Source organism: Artibeus jamaicensis, unplaced genomic scaffold (assembly GCF_021234435.1).
Source record: "Artibeus jamaicensis isolate MK-2021 breed Jamaican fruit bat unplaced genomic scaffold, CSHL_Jam_final contig_452, whole genome shotgun sequence".
Lineage (NCBI taxonomy): Eukaryota > Metazoa > Chordata > Mammalia > Chiroptera > Phyllostomidae > Artibeus > Artibeus jamaicensis.
In genome coordinates, this window is record NW_026521837.1 from 18,964,127 (window position 1) to 18,979,174 (window position 15,048).

At 45.5% G+C, this 15,048-nt stretch overlaps 1 protein-coding gene across 2 annotated transcripts in view; it reads left to right on the top strand.

Annotated features, from left to right (window-relative positions):
• Positions 1–15,048, top strand: part of NFKB1 (nuclear factor kappa B subunit 1) — a 127,524-nt gene that overhangs the window by 104,216 nt on the left and 8,260 nt on the right. For both annotated transcript variants that reach the window (XM_037156879.2, XM_037156878.2), the window contains exons 13-19: positions 1,015–1,104; positions 2,576–2,761; positions 3,971–4,112; positions 7,855–7,969; positions 12,939–13,140; positions 13,636–13,805; positions 14,125–14,227. In XM_037156879.2, coding sequence (XP_037012774.2) covers positions 1,015–1,104; positions 2,576–2,761; positions 3,971–4,112; positions 7,855–7,969; positions 12,939–13,140; positions 13,636–13,805; positions 14,125–14,227 — 1,008 coding nt within the window. The remainder of the gene's footprint in view (positions 1–1,014; positions 1,105–2,575; positions 2,762–3,970; positions 4,113–7,854; positions 7,970–12,938; positions 13,141–13,635; positions 13,806–14,124; positions 14,228–15,048) is intronic.

Below are 15,048 nucleotides of genomic sequence, written 5' to 3' on the forward strand. Positions count from 1 at the left end.
TTTCAAAGAGATGTCATTTCACTTTACAACATGTAGATAATACCAAAAATCACCCACAGGCCAGGTATCCAAAGAATACCTCTGTTAACATTTTGATATATTCCCTTTTTTGTGTCGTAGTTGTTCTGATATTCTTTGGAAACATTGAAACTTACAGGAATTATGAAAACATATAAAATACTGCCATCCAAGTTTAACTACTTCTATTTTTTCTGCTCGTACGTTATAGTATATACTGATGCACTTTCTCAAGTACAGCTGTGTATATCCTTATTGCGCACAGGGTTGTAAAGCATTTTCTTGTATTAGCCGTTCATCGCCATTGCGTCATGCTTGTGTGTGGAGAACCGCGGTGGGAAAGCCTAGGCCGCTTTGCCCTGATGGGTCGCCGTAACATGACTGACCTGACTGTTGTTTCCTTTGTCTATGTAAAACGTTACACTGAACCATTCAATCCACATTCCCTTTCTTTTATTCCAGATATTTTTTTAAATTACATTCTTTGAAGTAACATTACTGTGTCTGAGAATGTAACATCCCATACCAGCCACTTTCCCAAAGAGTTTTACCAGTTTACATTTCTATCAAAAACGCGTGAGAATAAAGCGAGATGACCTCGTTTCTGTGGAGGAGTCCCTCCCTGTATTTTACTGTATTTTGTTTGGTTCAGTTTTTCCCTCCCGAGGTTATTTTCCTGTGTTCTGTGTTGGCAAGTCTGACTTTGCGTGGTATCATTCCTCCTTGGCCACCCGCACAGGTGGGGGCGGTTCTCTCCAGCAGGGACTCCCGGGCGGTGCCTGATTTGCCCAGCGTAAGTTTGCCAGAGTGGAAGTCTGATTATCGTGACCACCCCCACCCCATGATGCATCTTTACTAACTCTCAGCAGAAGCACTGGGTCAAGCAAATGCCTCCCACACCAAAGCATGTGTTCCCCTGAACGGAGGACACTAAGGTTGCTGAACCTTTATAAGGAAAACCATCCTGAGGGTTCCTCGTTTTACTTGCCATTTCAGGGTATGGCTTCTCCCACTATGGATTTCCAACATATGGTGGAATTACCTTCCACCCTGGAACCACTAAATCGAATGCCGGGATGAAGCATGGTAAGTAATACTTTCTTTGTTTAATTCTGAGAAAGGAAGGAAAAACCTAAGCAATGCCAAAAAGTTTTTTTATCATTATTTATCACAACAGTATTATCTTGAAAAAATGATGAATGCAAATAAGCTAAGAAGGTGATTTTTCAAAAAAAATCATTATTTCCTGGGGATAATTCTACTCCTGATACACCGTTTATATTTATATATTTACTTTGTAAATGGCATGAACAGCAGGAAGAAAAGAACTTTAAAAAGGGACATACAGAGACTTGACTATGCAAATATAAAATAGTCACCAAACTTAGCCATTTTTTTTTCTCAAATACTATACTTTTGAAAACATTTTGAATCTTTGGGATGCCCTTTCCCATCAAATGCTTCCCCTAATTATCAGTCATCACGCCAGGCAGTCAAGTTTATATTCCGTGTCCATTCCAGTGTACCCATTGAAGAAGGGCTACAATGGCAGCTTCCCCTCTATTGAACACTTATTTTTAGGTCAGCTGCTTTAACTTGTTTTAAGCAATCTTCAAGATTGCTCTGTAAGAAAAATACCAGCACCTCCGTTTATCAGTCAGGGAACACTGAAGTTCAGAAATGTTCACTCACTCACTGGGGGACATACATACCTGTTAGTGGCAGGACCTGGATTTGAACCAGTCTGCCCATGAAACGCGGATGCTAACTCGTCCTCCCTGTCAGATAATGGAGTTGGACCGGAAAGAGCGTGGTCCAAGATGATGCACTGGATAGCTCTCACGCTAAAGAATGCGAACTGAGACGATGTCTTTACAGCTTACTTGGTTAATTCCTGTATTTTTCAGACTATAAGAAGCACTTTTTGGGGGGGACGTGCTCTCCCCTCCCAAATTTGGGGGGAATAATGGTGGTTAATGCTGCTGTTGAGTTCTGTTTACATTTACATTGGTGAAATATTATGTTATTTATGTTATTGAATATTTTACCACATTTTTTGCTTCAAAATATTCTTTCCTATTTTCCTCTAAAACCTAGGTGTGTCTTATGGTCTGAAAAATACAGTAACTTTACAAAAGAAATGAGTACCCTGCTTTCATGAACTTGAAAAATTCCACCTTTCTATAATTCACAAAAGAACCTTATTTCATTTTGTTCCTTACAAATAAAGGGAAGAGATGAAAGTTTTTTGAAGCATAAAAAAAGACGTTTTTTAACATCTTAAAAGTTCTTATCACAAGAAAAAACTTTCGTAACTATGTATACTGCCAGATGTTAATAAGCTTTATTACGATGATCATTTCTCAGTCTATATAGATATCAAATCATTATATTGTACACCTGAAATTAATACAGTGTTACGTCACACCTCAAGTTTTAAAAAATGGTTTTTAGAACTGAGAGTTTAAATCAGCTCCACAGCTCTGTTGAAACAATGGTTATAACTTAGTAAGTAGATTTTATTGAGAAAAGGCTGGTGTTTTTGCTCTTATCTTAGGAACCGTGGACACCTCATCTAAAAATGATCCTGAAGGTTGTGATGAGAGTGGTGACGGAGAGGCTGCCAGTCTCTCCGGGAAAGTCACCGAAACGTCAGAACAAGAGAAGGAGGCCGGCCGTGGGCACGAGGGTGCGACTCCGCCGTGCCCAGTGAGAGCAAAGGGCGAGAGTTCTAGGTTTCAGGGTAAGTGAGCACCCAGATGGTTCCTTGCATGGTTGGGGAGGGGATGAGTCGCGGCTGGGTGGAGAAATGATTTCGGAAGACAGGTTTATTTTTTTGTCCTTGTTAATTTAAAGGTGATTTATCAATATACAGCTCAGTGTGCTCTCCAGAATCCTCTGTGCCTGTTGAAAAGCATGTGTCAGGTCATTTTATTCACATTTGTATTTCCAGTTTCCCAGTGTTATCTTTGAATACAAAGTACATTCATTTACTTATCTTTCACCAGTCATGACCATGCAGTTTTAGAGCCACTGCGAGACAGAACCTAAATCATTTCTACCACAGATAATAGGAACTATATCTATAACTTCTATGACTGTAACTTCTATAATAGTTTCTGCTCTCCAGATTGTAGCTTGATCATCATGCTAAAGTGGAAATTTGCCTCAAAGTAACAACTTTTCCTTTTATCCTGATGCCTTTTTCTGAAGAGCTGGGGGTAGGAGGGGCAATGTACTCTCATGTGTACTTGGAGCCAGTGATCACTGGAATGCGTGTCTGGAGTCCAGGCCGTCCCCCACTGTACTCAGGAGACTTTCTGTAAAGAGAAAGACAGTAAATACTTAGTCTTGGTGGCCACACATGGTCTCTAGCACATATTTTCTATACTCCTTTAAAAATGCACAAGCCCTGCTTACCTAGGGGGCCATATGAAAACAGGGCACACACAGGATTTGGCCCACGGGCCACAGTTTGCATCCCTGACCTGCAGGAAGCAAACGTTACAAAGCCATCAGTGGCTGGTGGCAAGCTCGTCTGTCTGTGGCAGAGATGGGGTTTTCGGACACTTGCCTAAGGGGAGAGCTGCTGAAGACCCCGACAGAGGATTATTTCGCCAAGAGATTGAGCGCTTATTTATAATTACAACAAAATCCAACCAGCATGATTCGGATGTCCCTTTTAAAATAAGAGACATTTCTGGACTTCTTTCCCCCTAGCAAACGGTAGGTAGATTTTTTTAGACCAGCCTCTGTAGTTGTCCGTCAGCCCAGGTCCACTTGTGCTGTTTCGGGTTAGCACAGTCCAGAAGCACTGAGAGGAGCATTTGCAACTAAAACAATGTGTGTCAAAGTATCAGCACACGGAGGCTGGTGGTTTTGACTCCAGGAATGCCATACTTGTCATGCAAGTATGAGCGACTCCGCGGTGATTGCGATCGTTGCCTTGCAGATAACCTCTTTCTAGAGAAGGCCATGCAGCTTGCCAAGCGGCACGCCAACGCCCTGTTTGACTACGCGGTGACGGGAGACGTGAAGATGCTGCTGGCCGTGCAGCGCCATCTCACGGCAGTGCAGGATGAGAATGGGGACAGGTAAGTGAGGACTTCTGTCCCCGAGGGCTGTTTCGGGGTGGGGAAAAGAGGTCGCCATTGTGTGCGTGCTGGCTTGCGGGAAGGAGAATCGATCGTGCGTTATTAGATCCTGTAACTGGAATACTCACTCAGGGAAGACAATGTGTCAGTAGGGTGAGTGGCATAATTTGCTCTTCCCGGCCTGTGGCTCTCACCTCTTGGACTCTAGAGTAGCTGGAATGCCCATCTAAGACTACAGCATTCTGGGCAAGAGAACTGAAATGTGCATGGGGAAGAGTGCTTTTTGAAAAGCCTTGCTTTATTTATGGAAATAAATTTTGGAATGATATTTAGTAAGCAAATACTTAGAATAATAACATTTATTTTAATTATTGGATAATGTAATAATAAAACTTAGTCTACCAAATCCCCGAAGCACTCGTTATTCCTTTGTCTCTTTATAATGAAAGCCTACTCAAGAGAAAGCCCAGTAAAGGTGCTGCGGTCTCCAGCCGCATCCTTCAACATTCCCGGTCTCGTCTGACCTCAGAAGCCTAAGCAGGGTTGGGCCTGGTTAGTGCTTAAATGGGATTGTGTCGGGAGATACTGGGTGCTGTAGTCTTTTTTTTTTAAGTACAACAACAAAATGATTAAGAGGCAAATGTCATTGTTTCCCAGTGACTGGTTCCCTCTCTGCCACCTCTGCTGATGGTCGTCAGTCTGTGACGGGCTCAGACTCATGCCCACTCTGCCCACATTGTAAGGGAATCTCTCATTCCCAACACTGTGCCTCCCATTCCCATTGTGACTGAGCTTGTATTTGCAAAGCCACCTGGCTTCTTTCTAAAACAGTTCTTTTCTTCATCTTTTCATTGAGACTTCTAAAATAATCTCAGCGGCCTGTAAAAATAACAAGACAGCGGTCCTCAAATTCAAGTCAAATGCCTCATCTAAAACCTCCCTAAAATAGTGTTGACGATGAGAAATCCTTTTCTGTGAAGCAGCTCTTGAGTGCTGTATTGTAAACCTCTGAAAACTGAACCGAATTCTTTAGGAAAGTGCCAACCTCAGGTTTTCAAACAGAGACCTTTGTTCTCATTCCTTGCAGCGTAACCAAGGATGTGGTATAACCACTGGCCTTGTTTCATAGTATGATAGGAACCCGTATAGCCTTCTTGGTGTAATGCCATGAACAGCAGAATGTTTTTTTAACAGGGTTAAATGCTCCTAGTAGCACCCAGTAGCGTGTAACCACAAGAGAAAGCAGTTAACCAAGGCAGGGCAGCAGCACTTTAATCCTGGGGACCTGCTGCATTGATGAGCCTAAAAAGAACACACACCTACGAGTTAGAAAGGAACGGCTGGTGTCGGGAGGGAGGGTCGTGGGAAGGGACACCAGGTGCGTGCAATCCGGTGGGTGCACTGCAGGGAAGGTGTGGACAGGTAGGAGGACCCTAGACATGTACAGCGGGGCCAAGGAGGTGGGCTCCCCTGCCCAAGCAGGAAATCCACACCTAGAGTCCCCTCTGAGGCCTCCAGACATACTTGTGCAATCAGGCTGTCAGGGCTCGCCACAGCGAGAGGCCAGAGATCTGAGACTTGGGGACACTGGTGGGGCTCCTGAAAGGAGCCACAAGGGATACCTTTTGGCCTTCAGAGCTCGGGCCCGTTGTTTTCATTGGGCTTGTCGTACGAGGCTAAGAATCTGAATCCTGTGGCTCTTAGTCATCACAGAAAATAGAATAAAGAAAAAAATAATTAAAAACTTCTGGTATTGGGGAAATTCCCATGAGGGTGTGAGGATTTGTGGGGGAGGGGAATGTACTTCTGCTATGAACTGCTGAGCTGCACATGGAAATTTTGGGGCTGCTTTTGAAGCGTGGCGTTTTTCTTGGTACATGTGCATCGCGCCTGCGTCAGACTTCAGGCCTTTTTTCAGAAGGTCTGCTTCCAGCCGCTCATTTCAAGAGACAGTAGCGAAACTCTGAAATCATTTATTTAAAAGTATCTCTCAAGTCGTGGAGTTACAGTTTAGTTTTTGAGGCCCTCCCGGGACGATACGCTTGCTATTAAGAAGAAAAAGGACTGGATGAAATGACACCTGTTATCTTGAAGTTGGAGCAGCTCCAGCCCGTGTCTCCAGCCTGGGTGTGCTGCTGTCATCGTGTGGTGCTCTAAGTGTGCCCTGCGTCACAGCCTGCCCACGCTTTAAGGCATTGTATCTTCTAGGGGTTCACCCTCAACTCTTCACGTACTCCCCTAGAGCGGGATTAAGAGGTGCTTTGGAGCAAGACAGGCCTGGGCGTAAATCCCAGCATCACTACTCACTGCTGGTGAGTAGTGAGACCCCACCACTGGGTCGCTGTGACCCAGCTGGTTTCTGTTGTGCCTGTCTCAGCGTCATCATCTGAAAAATGAGGATAATATTACCTACCTCATCAGATCTTGGTTACAATAAATGAGAGTGGTGTATGTTAAGTGCTTAGCGCACTCTGGTAAATAGATGCTCTCAACAAACAGTAGCCACTTTTGTTGTTGTTTGTTATTAAGTTAATTTTAATAGTAAGTTTTCTTAACACTTAAAAAATGTAGTGATGCTTGGCAAATGCCAGGATTTTGACCTCGTTAGTGCGAGCCCCTTGGTTCCATCTGTCATCCTTATTTTAGTGACTAAACTGTGTGCCAGGCCAGAAAAGCTGATCCAGAAAACCAGCCTCCACAAAGATCACAGGACAGAGAGGGAGAAAGAGGTGTAGAAAATTGCAGTTGTGCAGCCAAGCGGTAAACTCAGGGGGGGCTACTCGCTCTGCCTAGGAGGTTGGGGGAGTCTTCTCTGAGTATGCAAGATTTGAACTGAAATGTGAAGGATGGAGACGCACTGTCCAGGCAGAGGCGAGACAACCAAAACCATGTCAGGCAGAGGGAACATGGGTGAGGAGGAAATACATTCACATTGTTCCTTTAGAAGTTTGCCTCAAGAGTCTTCTCCCACTCGTTAAGTGCCTGACTCCATTCTCTGCCCTCTTGGAATCTCAAAGGATCTTAAGAAGCCACCACAGCCCTAACCCATGTGGCTCAGTTGGTTGGGCACTGTCCTGCTTGGTCAAAGGGAAAGGTCACTGGTTCGATTCCTGGTCGGGGCACATGCCTGGGTTGTGGTTTTGGTCCAGTTGGAGCACTTTCAAGAGAGACAGATGGACAGAGGCAACTGATCATATTTCTCTCTCACATCAATGTTTCTTTCCCTCTTTTTGTCCCTCCCTTCCCTTCTCTCTAAAAATAAATAAATAAATAAATAAATATACTTTTTTAAAGCCGCCACCCTGTGTTTTACAGAAATGGTGGCAAGGCTAAGTGGGGTGGCTATACTTTTCTGAACAGATCCTAATTCAGGCATTTCACATCTATTGTCTATGTCAGGACAAGTTAGGGAATGTTAGAGGGGAAAATGCCCTGAATCATAGCAGGGAGGCAGAGCTGGGATTTGAACTCAGCTCGCTCCAGGGGCCTTTTCACCTCAAGGGGTGAAACCTGAATGCCCCCAGAGACCAGGCAGGCGCCGTAAAAGAGTGTAGGAGCCTTGGGTACGCGGAAGAGCACCTTCACCTCGGACTCAGGCATTCCATAGATTCAGTACGTTTGAGGGGCCAAAGAAGCTAGATGTAAGAGTCAGGCACGGTCTAGAAGTCTCATCATATCTTGGGAATCTTTTTTTTTTTAATTAAAACTTTGCTTGATTATTGCCATTGTATTTTTGTTCCAGTGTCTTACACTTAGCAATCATCCACCTTCATGCTCAGCTTGTGAGGGATCTGCTAGAAGTCACGTGTGGTTTGGTTTTGGATGACATTATCAACATGAGAAATGATCTCTACCAGGTAAGCAGAAATATCAAGGATACAACTGAAGAATCTGTAGTTTGCCTGGGGTGGGTTTGTGTGAGTTATTTCTAATGTGGGCAGCAGTAGCAGAACATACAACAAAACATCTTTGCAGGTGATAGTCCCAAAGCCCGAAAGCCCAGCACTTGGGGATATCTTTTAATGAATTAGGCTGCTTTGCTCTGTGGACATTCAGCACCCTCCCTGCTGCAGGGAGGCACAGCTGAAACTTGAGAAGCCGTCAAAGAGTCAGACCCTGTTGGAGGGAGGACCCGGCATAACTGCATCACATCTGTCAAGCAGAGTAAAATTGAAAAAGATTAAGTTTGAAAAAGGGAATAATTTGTAAGAATTTTTGAAAGCTGATGAAACACATTTTGACAACATTTAGATTAAATATATATCAAACAAAGGGTGCTGTTAAATCAAAATACAAAAAGATGAAAAGGCTGCTTGAGGAAGAAAAAATGTCTTTCCAAAACAGAAAGATTGCTCAGAGTGAGGTAAACAGGGAACACCAAAGAGTGTTGCCCAAATCAGGTCTAAATAAAAGTTAGGTGGGCTCAGAAGCCACTGAGGAGCTCGTCTCAGAGGTCTTCAGAGCTGCCGAGAGAGAAGTTGGGCGGAGCCTCAGTGAGGCCACCCATGGGATGGGCACGTGCAGATGTGTGGCGAGGCAAGGGGACTGAACCTGCCCAGGCAGACCCGCAGCAGCCCGGATGCCGGGTGCTGGGTGCTGGGAGCCCGGAGACCAGGGCCAGCCTCTGGCTAAGGGACCTACGGTCCGCACTAGCACGTGGGGAGGAGGGCCCAGCTTTCCAGGGCTGCTCCCCCCCCCCGCCCCGGCGCCTTCCCTGGCCCCACCAGTCCTCTGCACTAGGCAGTGTACTGGTATCAGCCCACTCAGCTTGCCGTCCTGTTTCCTCCTTCCGGTCACTCAGCCCGAAGGGACTACCCAGTCCTCCTCGGCCTAGATGGTGCGCTCAGATGCCTGATTCAAGCATCCCTCTCACTCCAGAAATATGGACAATATTCACATATGATCATTTACATGATAAAGGACCTGTTCCAGATCTCAGTTGTTAAAGGAGGTGACACGAATCATTTTTATTTCCTCAAAGCAGAAATACCAATACGTTTCTCTGTAGCTCTCAGTAGATTTTATCTGCGAGTGTTTCCTTATACGGCGAAATGACAGGTTCCCCCTGGATGCAAGGCTTCCTCTCTGGCTGTTATGCTTCATATCGAAGGACAAATGGAGTTAGGGATTCCTCGCTGACTCACGATGTAAAATAACTAGGGTGAGGTCCAGTTTTAGATGCACTACATTTAAAGGGTCTCTTCTTCAAATATCTTTCATGCCATTTTGTGGGCAGTTGGTATTTGGAAAGTCATTTGGCCCATAGAGCTCGATTCTCCCAGGCCTGTGGAGTGACTGTTCCTTGTCACCATCACAAGCATAGAAGTCACACTAGGAACCCGACGTTGTCACCTCTCGGTCCTGCTTTCAAAGCCTGCTTACCTTCACTGCCTGCAGGTCAGATTCAAGGAATTACTTGTTTTTCTGTTTCTAAATGGGGCCTGCAAAGGACACGCACAACAGGGTTAGTAGTGGTGATTTATTATGTGCTGAACTCCGTACTGTATCATTCGGTTACGTACATCGAGACTCCAGTGTGTTAGAGACAGCACCCTGCATCCGCCACCTTCAGCGCTTCTGAGCCTTCTGGTTCTGGGACTCTCAGGAGGTCACAGGCCTAGTGTCCCCCCCCCTTACCAGTACTCTGGTCCGTGGGCGGGGATTCTGGATTCCGGTGTGCTTTCTAGGTCTCACACACACACACCCGACAGCAATTCCAATCTGAGAACTAGAGACCACTAAGACTTAGACTCTTTCGTATCTGCTGTAAAGGTTCTCCGTTCACTATTCTTGATGAGAAATTTAAATAGTTCTCTAAGTAATTTGGATTATTTGGCAGTTGTCTTAAGCATTCTCCCAAAATACCTTTCTCTAATCTTAGAACGTTTCTGCGGCCATCTGTCATGATCAGATCTCTGTCCTCACCCACTCCCTAGAGAGACGTGCTAAAATAATCCCAAGTCCATAGAGCTGAGATTTTTCTGAAAGTATTTTTGAAATCTATTCCCTTGAAACCCAATTTTCCTCTCCCCTTCCCCTCACCCCAATGTAGACAGCCACTCACAGGCATTTCATATGGGTTATTTTATTTGCAGATGTTCCTATAAGACATGAGTGGGGGTGTTGCCAGCATTTTTTATGATTTCAATTATTTCAAATTTATAGTTTTTAATTTTTTTAAGATTTTATTTAGTTTTAGAGAGAGGGGAAGGGAGGAAGAAAGAGAGGGAGAGAAACATCAATGTGTGGTTGCCTCTTGCACACTCCCCCGCCCCTGTAGGGACTCGGCCTACAACCCAGGCACGTGCCCTGACTAGGAGCTGAAGGTACAGAGGGAGGCTCATTCCTTGAAGAATCCACGTTGCCCCCCCACCCCGGCAGCACACAAGTCTGCCAGCCCCACTCCCCAATGTAACTCTTGTATTTGTAAGTATATTCCCATGTATCAGCCACAGATACATATAAACTGTATTTTTTTATTTTGGAAGTGCAGTTGACATACACTATTAAACACTATTATATGTACACGAGTATAGTGACATACACTATTTCAGGTGTACAGTATAGTGACTAGACAGTTGTAAAATTTACAAAAATGACCCCCTGAAAAATCTAGTAACCAGCTGATACCATAGAAATTATTATAACATTATTGACCATATTCCCTGTGCTGCACTGTGTTTACATCCCTGTGACTGTTTTATAACTGGCAACTTGTAAATCTTAATGCTGTAAATAAGTAGATATTTTAGTATATTCTCACGCACAATCCACATTATGTTATAGGTACTGGTCCTGCTTCACATTAACTTTTCCTTTCATTTGTACTTTGATACAATTAGAGGTTCATAGATGGTTGCAAAAAATGTACCAGAAGGTCCCATGTACCCTTCACCCAGTTTGCCCATTGGTAGCATCTTGCATAACTAGAGTTCTACCAGAACCAGGAAACTGACAGTGATATTATCTTACTCAGGTTTCACCAGTTTTACATGTGCTCATTTGCATGTGTCTGTATAATTCTTCATGCGTATATTTTTAGAATGCCTAAGTGGCTTTGTGCTGCATGTCACTACATTTCTGCCTTCTCTGTTTATGGGATTCACCCATGCACCTGGGTGTGGAGCTTGTTCACCATTTTAGTTCCTGAGGAGAATCCTGTAGTGCACATCTCCCACCTATAAAGTACCTATTTCCAGGCAGAGTGCAGCCTCTTGCTTCCCACCTCCATACACAGTCCTGCCATGAATATCCGCACCCAGGCCCCCTCGTGGATTTGTATCACTCAGATATCTGTGCAGGAGTTGGGCTGCTGGCTCACTGTCTGCTTGGCTATGAAGAATGTTTGCATATGTCCAACGGGCATGGCGCAAGGGTTGCTAGTTGCCCGTATGTTGTAATTGTGTGAGATAGAATCCGGGGGTGTAAGAGCAAAAGCCTGAGGTATCATAGGAAGCCAGCGTTGGGACCATGGGAGAAGACTTGTAAAAACTTCCGAAACGGAAATCCTCTCTTACGATAGGGAATTTGTAGGATATGAAAAAGAATTGCTCTGAAACTATAGATGACTCCTAATCTCTGAATAATATCATTTCAGATCTTTTCTCATTCTATTTCCTTTTCCCATCTCCCCAGGTAGCATTTTTGGCTAATAAAAAAAAAGCTTTTATTTAATCTACTTGCTTGTTTATTTTTTAAGAGGCAGGCTTTTAGCCAATAGCCTATATATTTAAAGTTTTGAGGCTATCATTCCATTTCAAGCTGGGATATAGTGCTAAAAGACAGAAACATAAAGGGGAGAATGGGAATTTGCCGGGGAAAGTCCTCTCTTGTTTCTGTGGCGTTAAATGGTCACAGTAACAGAGACTTAGACAGCTGAGCGCCTTTCACCCGAGTTCTGGTGTGTGTGGTCTTGCTGCGCCAACCAGGGTGGTGTTCACTGGCGCTGCCCCAGCAGCTGCGCACTGAGAGGGAAGGTTTAAGCAGATTGTCACTGGACAGGCTGGACTTCACAAGCTCCTGTCAAATAGGCTGATTTGTATAAAAAATATATTGCTGTTCTGTCAGTGACCTCAGTTCTGTGAAACATACTTTCGTGACTGTTTGTCGTAACTTATTTTGAAAACACAGGTTTTCAAAGCGTCTCATTTACATTGACCGAGGTGCTGCTTCAGGGGCAGGGGAATCAGATGGACTCTTCACCTGTTAGGTGTCAGCAGGTCAGCTCCGTTGTCCATCTGAGCCCTCGGAGTGAGGTGGTGCCGAGGTTTCACTTACGAAGTGTGGGATCCGTCGTCAGCTTTTAAAAAGGGGGCTGGGGGATTCTGTTGACTGGCCTCATGGAGCCAGACCACAGAATGATACTTTATTTAACAAATTTATCTTCTGTGTCAGTATAGAATGGCAGCAACCTTTGTTAATTGGCTTCTCCTGAGTGGTTCAGGTAAACTTCTTCAGTAGAGCCATAGCCTTGATAACATATGGAATTATAAGCTGAAAATAGGGTCCTACTAGAATTTCAAGAAAAACAAAGGTATTAGTAGATGAGTTAATAGATCAGAATCAGTGGACTGAAGGGAGAAATGAGAGCTGTTAAGAATTGTGAATAGAGAAATAATCTTAATAATCGAGTGGCTAAAAGTTGGTCCAATGTGTATATTTCATTGGCGTATGATTTGGAACAGAGACTAATTCCTCTACAGAGGTGAGGAGTTAACCTGGGAATGAAAAATAGCCCACAGTAGGACTCTGTCTATTGCCAAGCCTGTGGGTTATAAGTGTTTGCTACTGACAGTGTAATCTCCTGCCCCTTCTCCCACTTCCCAGACGCCCTTGCACTTGGCAGTGATTACCAAGCAGGAAGCAGTGGTGGAGGACTTGCTGAGGGCTGGGGCGGACCTGAGCCTCCTGGACCGCTTGGGTAACTCTGTTTTACACCTCGCTGCCAAAGAAGGACATGATAAAATCCTCAGTATTTTGCTCAAGCACAAAAAGGCAGCACTACTTGTGGACCGCCCCAACGGGGAAGGTAAGAGAAGAACCACACGTCGTGCTATAACCTTCTCTGTCTGCTTCCTAAACAGTTGGTAGATATTGGACAAATGTGTTACATTATTTGCACCCAAAGTACTTTTCTTAATCACCTGGAGTTCACCGCCTCTTGTGGGCATTTTCCGTTGCTCACTGTAGCTGATTCCTTTAAAGATGACTTGGGAAAGTTAGCAGGCGAAAAAGCAGAGGCCCGAAAACCCTGGGCTTTAAATATAGAAAGTATCATTTGTTCGAAGAATGTTTGCTCGTTTTTGGTGTCTCCTGAGAGCCCCAGAGGAGACTGTGGGTTCATGTGCAGAACAGCTGACTGACAGCACCTGTAAAGACTTACCTGGAATGGTGACCCAGCACCAGACGTGCTGAAACCCGTCAGCCTCCCCTTTCTGTGGACCAGTTCTGTCACTTCCTTCCACCCCACTGAGAGCCACCCTGTGAGCAGCCCTCCCACTCTGTCCTTGTGCCTGGGCCGCAGGTCAGAACGCCATTCACATAGCCGTGATGAGCAACAGCATGCCGTGTCTGAAGCAGCTGGTGGCCACCGGGGCGGACATCAACGCGCAGGAGCAGAAGTCGGGTCGCACGGCGCTGCACCTGGCCGTAGAGCATGACAACATCTCCTTGGCTGGCTACCTGCTCCTGGAGGTAAAGGATGCACTGATTTGCCTTTGCTTTAAATTCCAAGGAAGATTTAGGGAGCTCTTTCAAAAACATGGTGTTGGTAACAGCTTCTCCGCCTCCACTCCCATCTACTTCATGTCTATGCAAAGCTTCAGAGCCGCAGCTTCAGACATTTCCTGTCGCCCCGGCCTGGGAGCTCTAGCTGGGGATTGTTTCAGCGGCAGAGCCTGCCGCAAACAGTAGCTGTGCTAGTAATATGACTCAAGGAGCCACGAAGACAGGGACGTGGGGACGAAAGGACAAGACCTTTGACTAACCCCTCTCCCTGTGGGCCGAACTGTAGGGTGACGCCGACGTGGACAGCACCACCTATGATGGAACCACACCCCTGCACATAGCGGCCGGGAGAGGGTCCACCCGGATGGCGGCGCTTCTCAAAGCAGCAGGTGAGGCGGCCGGGCAGGCAGTCGGGGAAAGTGTTACGAGGATGCAAGCCCAGCTTCAGTCCAGCAGCCTGTTGCCACCTTTGAGCCACAGATCTGCTGCGGAAAGGCACGAGTAAACAAGTCCCCTCTGGCCAGTCACACTTCCACTGCCATAAAGCACTGCTTGGGCTAGTAATTCTGGGCTTTGCCCTGAGTCACTCGGGGCTTTACTCTCCAATTCACCTGTTCGGTTTGGGTTGGGGTTGTTCAGGTTGGCTCCCATGACAAGAGATCTTAAAGTTCAAGTAAATTCCTTTCTAGAATTCTAAGTAGTACCAGTCTTGTCATGTCAGAAGTCCTCAGGAGAAAAATGTGTATTGGCGTGAGAGATAGTTTAAAGACTCCTTCTGCAAGAAAGGTCTCTTAGAAGGTGAAGTGACTGGACGCAAACAGGGCTCACACTGAGTGCTGTCCTGTGTGAGGCACTGAACGTCACCGGCGTCTACTGACCGACCTGCGAGCCGGGCTCTGTGCCACAGGCATGTCCCATTCGGTCTCACTTCATCCACCATAACCCCTTGAGATGAATCCCATTATTATAATTATTCCCATCTGACAGCTGAGGAAACAAACTGGAGAACTTTTACGCCCTGGTCCCAGGGTCCCAGGAAGGGGCAGAGTGATGAATGACACCCTGTCAGTCCAAACTTCCCCACTTTGTTCTCCCTGCTGTGCTGCTGTCCCCCGTGCGGCTCGAGGATGGCAGGTGTGATTCCACCTAACCCTCTGCTCCTTTGAAGTGTGGAAAAATTATTCCTGCTCATTCTTGAGTCTCTATTGCC